This window comes from Hydractinia symbiolongicarpus, chromosome 1 (genome assembly GCF_029227915.1).
Source record: "Hydractinia symbiolongicarpus strain clone_291-10 chromosome 1, HSymV2.1, whole genome shotgun sequence".
Taxonomy (NCBI): Eukaryota; Metazoa; Cnidaria; class Hydrozoa; order Anthoathecata; family Hydractiniidae; genus Hydractinia; species Hydractinia symbiolongicarpus.
The window spans coordinates 26,248,992-26,259,527 of record NC_079875.1 but is presented as its reverse complement, the minus strand read 5'-3'; the positions used below and the strand labels follow the sequence as shown (position 1 = coordinate 26,259,527).

General features: G+C 35.8%; 1 protein-coding gene across 1 annotated transcript; it reads right to left on the bottom strand.

Moving 5' to 3' along the window:
* Window positions 1-2,472: 2,472 nt before the first annotated feature.
* Window positions 2,473-2,871, bottom strand: LOC130621924 (protein FAM133A-like). The gene has a single exon (XM_057437332.1). The coding sequence runs from the start codon at window positions 2,869-2,871 to the stop codon at window positions 2,473-2,475; it is 399 nt and encodes a 132-aa protein (XP_057293315.1).
* Between the last annotated feature and the right edge of the window lie 7,665 nt (window positions 2,872-10,536).

Sequence of the window (10,536 nt, the reverse complement as noted above, 5' to 3'; positions counted from 1 at the left end):
GTAGGTGTGGGAGCTGTCCTAGCCCTCACCTCTATCGCGCTTGTGATAGCTGCCCTAGCCCTCACCTCTACCGAACTTGTGCTGAAAAGTATGAAAGAAGAAGAGTGTGAGAGGGTTATCAACGCTATAGTAGAGAGAATTGACGATCCAGAAGAAATGGTGCGCAAAAACTAAATAAATAAAAATTGCTGCGAGAAAAACAAACGTATTGCTGGTATAATAAATGTCAAGCAACAAGACATCGCTGGATTGGTACACAAATTTTATGCTTGTAACGTTTTTTGGAAGTGTGGGATATGCCCTAGCCCTCACCTCTACCGCACTTGTGATGAAAAGTGCGAAAGAAAAGGAGTGTGAGAGTGATATCAACGCTCTAGTAGAGAGAATTAAAGAACTAGAAGAAGAAACAAATGGACAAACTGCGACAAGAAGCTAAGGCCTTAGGTCTCAAAGGGTACTCTACGTTGAAGCGAATAGACGTTGTTGAAGCCATACGCAAGGTCAAGTATGAGGATGCATCGACACAAACGGACGGGCCTTACTGCGAGCCTTGTGTTAAAATTGCATGGGAGAAAAATCTTGAACAATATTTGAGGGATCTCGCTAAAAAACAGCGACGTGTCGTACATGATGGCGACTTGCTCATAGATCAAGATACGGGAGAAGTGATCGTCTAGTATATTGACCAACATATTAGACTCTGTAGGCGGGTGGAGACTCTAAGTAGCGCTGGCATACTGCGCAGATTGCAGTTTTTTAAAAATTTCATCTTTGGCTTCTTGCTTGCCTTGCGCCACCAACTCTGCGCGTTCTTTCTCGTTGATGGCTTCCTCAGCTTTTTTCGTTCGTTGTCGGATCTGCTCCTTGAGCAACATGTAGCGTTGTTTTTCCTGGATGATCCATGTAAACTCGTAGTCTGAAATTGTACCATCTTGGATCGCTCTGGAGATCTTATCGTTAACAGTGTCTAGCTTCGACTCTGCCAGGAGTTTGATGCACTCATGTTTGTGCACCTTATACTGTATCCGTTTGGAAGCATTCTTGAGGCCTACTTGGCCCATATCTACTGCAAGAAAATACTTTTTTGCAGGGTCGTAGGGTAGCCCCATAAGCTCCTGCAGTTTTCGATGGATTACCACAGTATACCCGTCACTAACCCTAAGTCTGCAGAGTCCATTTGTTAATACAAACAATTTGATCTTGTCCCCTGCCTGACTGTTGACGATGGTTGCCAAATCCTCTATCCTGTATAGACCGTTCATAATTTCAATTCTAGTTTCTGTCTGATCAGGCCCTGTCCTACGAATAACAAAATCATTGTCGCTGTAAAGGTTCAGCCATACGGGCCAGATACTTATCGATTTCAGGGCAATTCTCGTGTCCTGCCCTAGGTAATCGTCAAAAATCGTAGGCTTCTCTATATCCGTGACATACAGCTGTCTCATGTTTCTTTAAAGAAATATAGTTGAAAAAACATATAAAAATTCAAAAAAATTATTTAATACTAATAATGAAGAAACAGAAGATGAAACTATAGATTTAATAGAGGATGAAAATGAGGTCGCAAAGACTTATGATAAAGAGAAAGTTTTTGAAATTAGGAGTAACAACGGCTTAACACTTATTCCTAAATATTGCAAAAGAAAAGCCATAAAAACAATAACTAATTGAAAGTACAGAAATTTAACAGGAATGTCGAATGTCGTGAACAACTATCTGTTCTAAGTCGATTTTACAACGATGTTAAAGCACATGTTAGAAGTTTATGTAGTCTTGGTTTGAGCAGCAAAAGTTATGAATCACTTTTGTCAACTTTGGTTGTGGAAAAACTCCATCATATAAAGAAATATAAGTTTGCCCTAAAAATTATTTTCTAACAGCTCAATTGTAGCATTTGTCAGAACAAGGATGCCAGAAGAGTAAATAGTAAACAGTTTCACTGTTTTAAAAACTAGCATCTTATAATACTGCTTGAATGCTTACCAGGTTAGACTAAATAATAAATAAATTAAGAAATAAGTTAAGAAAAATATACATAAAATTATTGGTACATACATTTATTTCCATGTCAGAAGTTGTTTTGCTTGGTACCAGACCTGTAAAAAATAGTTTGCAATATATTCTTTGTTCTTAAGACTAGTCCAAAAACACCCCATAAAAGTTTCAAGCCAATAACCCATCTATATTATACCTGTAAACGTCTGTCTGTCTGTCACGCAAAATGAATAAATAAATAATTAATAAAATGAATGTATATACATACATTTATTCGTAACGACAAAATAGCACAGTGCGGGAGCCATTGGACACATTGTCCAATTTGTATGCGTAACCTGCAAAGTAATGAAAAATAATATTAGTTAAATCTGCTCCTTTCAGGATTCTGAATAGTATTGCTTAATTATTTATGCAGAATATAATGCAGATAAGTGATACTAGGTACATGAATGTTTTTCAAATTAGCATAGACAACTATATATAATTCTGAAAATGCTGGTTGGCATAATCTGCCATCCCAGTTGGGAGTTTCCACTTGTGTTCCTCTGTTTTGGGAACTATCTTAAATCGTTTTACCATTTTGTTTTCCTCTCCTGATTCATCTGAAGAGCTATCTGAAGAAGAAGACGAGGAGGAGGATGGAGATCTTTTTCTTTTCCTCCCTTTTTTGGACTTCTTTTTGGAAGACCTTACCTTTCGCCTTGGAGTTACATCCTCCTCCTCTCTCATAGCTGGCTCGTAAAACGAGTTTTCTCCAGCTGGCTCACATGCTGGCTTATTAGAGTCTCCAGCAGTTTCATTATTTTGTTCTTCTAATTCAAAACTCTCGGTGACATTAGACTCTTCATTGACAATATTATCTTGTTGTTCCATATTACAAAGATTTATTGGATTTTTGGTAGGATATTCGTGGATTAAAATGTTTTTATTTTAATTCACGAAGAGCTCTGACCGTTCGTGTAGCGAACAAAGTGAGAAGAGGAGGAGAGGAATGGGCTCTACTCTGTTAAGCGAGGCAAGGTTGGGAAACGCAGTATTAGATCGCCGGAGATTTTATGAAATAAAATTCTGGAATTACGTAAGGGCGCGAAGCGCCCGCAAAGTAATTCCGATTTTATAAATAAAATCGAAGAAAGATCTAATACTGCCCACCCTCCCACTACCTTGTATTTTTTCGTTTAGTCCAATGTATATAGTATATGTATGTTCCTTCCGTTTAGGCTCGTACTACGCCAGCGGAAGAAGATAGAATTTCATTTATTTTGATAGACCTTAATTTCATTTGTAAGAACTTTAAAGCTTATAATATAGCATTCTCCTTTAAAAATTGTAGTTTTATCTAACATTTTCCTTGGTAAAATATAGTATTGGGCATTGTTTAAAACGAAATAATCCCAAAATAAAGCACATCGGTCGGACTGGGCTCTACTCTGTTAAGCGAGGCAAGGTTGGGAAACGCAGTATTAGATCGCCGGAGATTTTATTTATAAAATCGGAATTACTTTGCGGGCGCTTGGCGCCCTTACGTAATTCGAGAATTTTAAAAGTTTATTTCCATAAGATATTTAGGTATAAGTGGTAAAAATTTATTTTACATCACACCTGTGCAAAAACACTTTAAAACAAGATTGCAGGTGAACCCGGAGGGGATATGCAGGGTCTCCATAGATTCACAGTGGATTTCCATTACTGTCATAGCTATGTCGTTGAAGGAGGTTAAGCCCTGAATCTGCCAGCATGCCACTGCCGTGACGTTTTCCCGCTATAGGACCAAACATATTATCTGTATGCCCATTTCGTGTTACTACTGATTGAAACTTAGGGGCGTGTTAAAGCCCCAACAGCTTTCAAGTGGTGCACCCTTGCCAAACTTGGTTGAAAGAATTTAGTATAAAGTATAGTATAAAGTAGTATAAAGTAAATTTTTTCATATGTTGCAAAATGATGCACAGTTCAGGTATAGATCTACCAAAACGAGGGACCATGTCAAGGTATCTGCAGGGATAAGCAAACCGTTTTAGTAGGATGCATAGTACTTCTATCGATGTGCATAAGGTGCCATTAGAACAGCAAATATTATCTGGTATTTGTAAAGCATCATTACGCCTGTAAATACCATTCTTCAAAAAACGAAATTCAATTCTACACTCATCATCACATAGTAGTTCAAGATTATATCTATCATACATCCAATAGGGTATTTCTGGATTTTTTGATGAGCACAAATTCATCATCAGTGATCATATTATCGTCATAAGCTAAAAGCAACGATTCTCTAACGGTTTTTAACTTAGGGATTTTTTAGTTGCTGTTTTTTCGCTCGCTACCTTTAATTTTGATTTCTCCCGCGGCAACGCAACAGCATAGACGCACGTAATTGTATGCCTAAGTCAACTTCGACATTTGACACCTTAACCTACTTTTCAAACCGATTAAAATTCACATTACCATAGCAACAATATGCACTTGCATTGTACCTAAAAATGTCAGACTATAAGACACTGCAAACGCTCTGTTGGCACTGCTCTTTAACAAAATGTAACGCATGTGTACCTTTGACCTTGTGCAACTCTCAAATTGGGCGTAACTGCAATTTATTTATGAAAAGAACCCTAAGTACAAATTTGCAAGTAACCTTCTAAATTGATTGTAACATATATCGTTGTATATACTCTCATTGTGCTTTTTTGAAAACTACGAATAATAGTCAATATATACAACAGTACATGACTTCTAACCGACCTCTTTTCACTCGAATAGCTGTCGTAGAAAGTTCTAAACTGTAGCTAGTCACATATCTCATCATGAATCAAAACGATCCTTAGGGTTTGCTTAAGCTAAGCGAATGTAACAAAGGTGAGATAAAAAAAAGAAAATTGTTTTTACTAACTGATGATAATACATAAACCAAGGTATGGCCCACTATGACAAGGAGTTATTGATTAGTCCGTGCTCGGACGGGGCCAAAAACTCTGATGACGGTACAAATCAACTGACGATCTAATTATTTGGTTAGTTTTAAATAATCAATGAACCCTACTGTAACGCGATGTTCGCTCGTAACAGAACAACTGATTTAAAAATATACTAGAGAACTAGAAATTGTATTGCAACCCAACCTCGTTCCCAGGGCTCTTTTTTCACTTTTTTTATGGCTGACGGCGCTCAAGAAAGAAGCCCTGGCGGCAACTGATTGATTTTCAAATATGATTAGCAAATATGATTGGTTTAAAAGCTGGTTAATATTTTAAAGTCTAAAAAGGCTAGCTATGTGTATTATATATTTCCAATAGAACATGAAAGTAAACAACAATTTAAAAGAAGCACAGAAGAATGTGTATCAAGGTAATATTATTTACGTTCACTCAAAGTAGTAGCTCTATCATGCACATTGTTAAGAAATAACCAACAAATTTTCTTATTTTTTTTTTTGAGGCTCATTTTCTTATAAATTTTTTTCTTATAAAATATGTGTATGTTTATACTAATAATTTTTCTGACATAGGCTGTCAACACCAAAAAAGATTTACCACAAAACAGACTTGTATTCTTCTTGTCGGCTGTGCTCAAATTCAATTTTTAAAGAGTCGACTAACTCATGTTTCTCATAAATCTGGAGAGGGGAAAAATTTAGCAAGAAAAGTTAACACAACATGTGAAATTGAGGTGAACGACTCAGATCCTTGGCCTAAAGTCGCACATGTGTAAACTTTGTTGAAAAAATGTGGATTTACAGGAGAGCTTGTCAGGAATCCCAAATCAAGTTACGTCAAAATTATAAAAAGAATGCATTTATCACCATCTTCACAAAAGAATGCTAGTCCACAAAATTTCACAGCTGATTCAAGAAAAAGATTACCTTTTGACAGTTTATGCTGTAATCAGTCCGATATCCAAATGCCCAAACCTATAGTTCACATTCAGTCGAATAATGAAAAGGATAATTTTACACACAAATTTCTGTTAAAAGATGAACATTCTAAAATTATAAATGCTGCTAACACAAGAGAACCATCCATAATTGCAGAAGTGGCTTTAAAAACCTTAGTTAACAGTGAATTCAAAAAAAATGATAAAAAAGAATTACAAAATTCATTTGAAAACATCTGTAAAAAAAACCAAATCAATCAGTATTACTAGACAACACATATCCTGGACTGGCTGAATTTTCTCATGAAAAACTCTGGCTTGAATTAGTTAAGAAGCATACATTTCTAGTTGACATTTTTAATACAGCCTGTGGTCAGACTTGTGATCCAAAAACAACACCAAAACATTTACAGTTAAAGTACAACTTTATTTATGCCATCCTTATGAATATTATATGGCATGAACTTACTCTTATGCAGAAGCTTAACAGTGTCATGTTCATCGAAGGAGGAGGCAGTAAAGAGGTATGTTTTTAATTAGGTACTAAAAATATATTTTATTAGTGAATATATGTGAATGCTGACAATTATTTTGTGCATAAACTTAAAGAAAGGATGATGATGTATTTTTCCTTTTTCTTTTTGCTGTTAACATTTGCTTACATTTGTAATTTTTGTTTTAGACACTGAAGCATACAAATCTAATTTCATTGAATTTTCTCTTGCAGCAACAAATCCGCATCAACAAATTGGGTATATGTCTTCATCCTGATAATCGCAACAGAATTTTAATGCTAATGTCAGGTCACTTTCTTGACACAGCTGTATCACGAATAACGAATGGAAAATCATTTCGAGGTACTAGTGACAATTCGGATATACGAATCTTAAAAAGTCACATACGTTTCAATAACCAAAATGAAGACATGCACCTTTTTGCTTCAAATTTAATAGAAAACCGGTTATGTTTCAACCACCTTGAAAATGAGAATCCTAAATGTGACATCAGCTTGCTTTCTAATACTGCCTTCTCATTAACTATTCAATCATGGAAACAATACATCACAACATCGAAGATCATAATTGGAAGAATATTAACAGAATATTTTCCAAAACTTTCTTTTTTTAAAAAAGTGCTTGCCAGATCACATTCAACACAAGTTTTCAAATGAAATGTCACAAAAATCTAACATCATATGTATGCCGATCATATAGATGCCAATGAAACAATTATAGTCATGGATAATTGACATATACCACCATGCTGGATTACTGACCAACAAACCAAATAAAGATGATCCATGTATTCCAAATGAACCTGTACCTCCCGGTCAACCATATTCTCACAACAACTTTACGCATGATGACTTAATGAAAGAAATGAAGATTCCCTTTTCCGGTGATCATTTGACCAGGGTACGCTTTGCCGGAGCAAAACATCTGCTTGCTAGGTCACATCACCTGTTGATCGTTTTGGAACACTGCTCTCCTTTCAAGGGGGTAATGTGGCACACGAAAGCGTCTTTGTTGCAGTATAGTTACCAACTTTTATACAAGGCAGATTCATCTGTTCAAAACGGTACCCTAAAGTACTTCAGAGAGAAACTTGATCGTAAAAACGTCACTCCAGAAAAGGTAATAGATTCATATCAAGGATGCAAGGAATTTTTTTAAGTATAGGAAAAGGATATGTTATTACAGCAGCAATGCATATGCTGGGCATGGAAAAGTTGGATGAAAAGCCAAAAACACAGCCATTTCCTGTTAATTTAGTCCATAAATGACTAGAAGAAAAGAAGATGTATTTAGATAATGTTCTTGATTCCTTTGTGAACCGATATGTGACCCAAAGAGGTGGTCCAGAGTGTGTTGACGATAATGTCAGGAATTATGGATTGTGCTTTATATTCCTAACAGTTTTAATTTTACAGATGAAAGATACTGCAAAAGAAGGGGATGGTGATTGCAATCTTATTAACTCCTCTCAATATTTAAATCATTAAATCGATATAGCAAATATGCTCTTGAAATGTTTGTAGCAATTGCTCAATCAGAAAGTCTGCTTACACCAAGACAGTTTAAACGGAGTTACTTTGTCAACTGGAAAGGTGGAGAAGGTAACAACATGGAAGAAGACTTGGCACAAGAAATTACAAATATAGTCAGCAAAAATATTGTTCGAAGAATGGGACCAAATAAAACCATCAACTCCATCAGCAGATTATGTAAAGCAACAAGTGGGATTAAACAAATCATAGAGAATGTTGACACACATTTTCAAAAACATGCACGGTCAGTTCATCACACAGTCACATCATCCACTGATAATGATTTGGAAATTATAAAAGAGCTATGTAAAATTAAGCCATTTAGTTGTATTCCTGGTAACAGTGTAACAGCGGTATCTTGGCCCCCAGTGGAAACAATCCACTAACTATAAGTTTTTGTGATTTTCTGGGCTAGCCACATTATTATTATTATTATTATTATTATTATTATTATTATTATTATTATTATTATTATTATTATTATTATTATTATTATTATTATTATTATTACTATTATTATTATTATTATTATTATTATTATTATTATTATTATTATTATTATTATTATTATTATTATTTATTATTATTGTAATGTGGCGCCGTAGATTAGTGGGATTCCTCTTGACGGCGATTCAACATGGGCGAGTGAATGTTACCATAGCCCCGGGTTAACCCAAGCCATGTGAGGGAAATTGGGAAGATGGCACACTGTGTGGGCTTTACTACACGATCATTGTGATGGTATCTGTGTGATTAGAATAGTAAAGTGGTCACCATCGTCATCTCCTTTAAGCTGTAATTTCTTTTTTCTATTCTTTTTAGTGCACCTGCCAATTTTTGAATGACTTAAGAAGTTTTCATTGACATGTCATATTGTCATTTACTTTGCGCACAATTTCTTTTTTTAAATATAAATGGAGCGTGGCGTACCATTATATTTTTACCAGCATTAACAGAGTTGTCTTCTAAAGAAGTTGTTTCACATACTTTTTTTTGAAATGGTCATTATGTTCTTTATATCACGCTCTCCTATCCCAAACAGGACTTTTTAATTGCTAACGACTTTGTATGACAGTATTTTTTAACATTAAAAATGTAGGATGGCGTACTATGCCAGGATTTATTTCTAACAACATTTTGAGAACAATAAAATGTTAAGAAAATAATTTACAAAGAGGTGGCAAGCCACCGCAATGATGAACTCAATCTGTTAGGTCTTTGGTAATAAGCTAGAGGTTGTACTCCTCTAGAGAAAATGCCTCTAAAAACACAATTCTCCCTTTTTACAAGGAATTAGTTAAAAAATATGTAAAAAAATTAAAAGGACACAACACATTTAAAAAGATGAAGAGAACTTAAACCAAGGCCAGTTAGGTTTCGACCCATATTTCTGAACCTAAGTACCTTGGATGTCTAGCTGGGTCACCTCGAAGAGGTCCGCAGACGGTCATCAGCAGAAACTAGACATCCCTATCTTCCTAAAGTAAACTTTGACCACTTTTTGTTCAACCGTGCTATTCTTACTCTCCAAAGACAAGATCATGTGTGATCAAACCCCTTGCTAACTTAGTTTTTATTTGATTTTGTTTTATTTTTGACTGGGGTAATAAGTGGAGTCGTCACTCTCCAAAGACAAGACTGAGTGTAGTCAAGCCCCCTTGCTGACTCATTCTGGTTAAAATATTCTTATCTCAGCTCTTCTAAAAAGAAAACATATGACTCGTGACTGTTAATAAGGCGGTCATCACAGAAAATTACTGCTCTATCATTGCAATGTATCCACCTGTGAACCATTTGATCGAAGGCTATGGTTGTGTAGTGACCATTATTTAAGTTGCCGCAATGGTTGATAATAGCCCTTAATTGAAAATTTTTACGAAATTTCACTTCTCCATCTACGGTAAAAGGTATGGAAAGGGTACCAGGGTAAGCAGTAATACGAAAGGCAATGTTGGCACTGGCAAAACGTTTTAGCGGTAAAATGAGATGGGAACCGCACGACACTACCTCTATTTCAACTAGAGCAGTTTGATGAGCGTTGCAAACATGGCAGAAGTAGGCATTGGTGTCTGACAACTCCTCGCTTTTAAAGAAATTATCTAAGGAAGATTGTAACGTAGGGTGCAGTGAAATTTGGATGCATGGTGCTATAACTTCTGAGGTGCTCGTAATATGACATGAATTGCAAGTGGTAGATGTCTTGATGCCAATACTAAAAAGACTTCCAAGAAATGGAAAGTCTAATGACAGACCAGGTAGGAGATATTCAAGAACCTCGGGGACGTCGTGCTGAGCAAAGATATTAAATGCACTTCCCTTCGCAGCTGAGATATGATGTTTCATAGCACGCAAAAAATGGGAGGGATCAACTGGACTTCTGGAAATAGCCAAACTTTGAAGAACACCTACAAATGCTTCGCCTAACTTTGAGGTTGTTTTGCTGACAGAAATGGCTTCTTTAACTTTTGGAAGGTTATAAAAACATTGTAAGATTGAGTTTGCATAACATGTGTTTCCCAAGTTTTTTAGACCGCTATTCCTAAAATCAGGGTTATATGGCAATGCGACTGTTGTTTTGGAAGACCTTGTAGCAAGTTTTTCGGGTTTTTTGATTTTAAACG

What these genes read in the sequence shown, in the direction of transcription:
- LOC130621924 (XM_057437332.1), bottom strand. Translation starts at nt 2,871, where the DNA reads ATGGAACAACAAGATAATATTGTCAATGAAGAGTCTAATGTCACCGAG.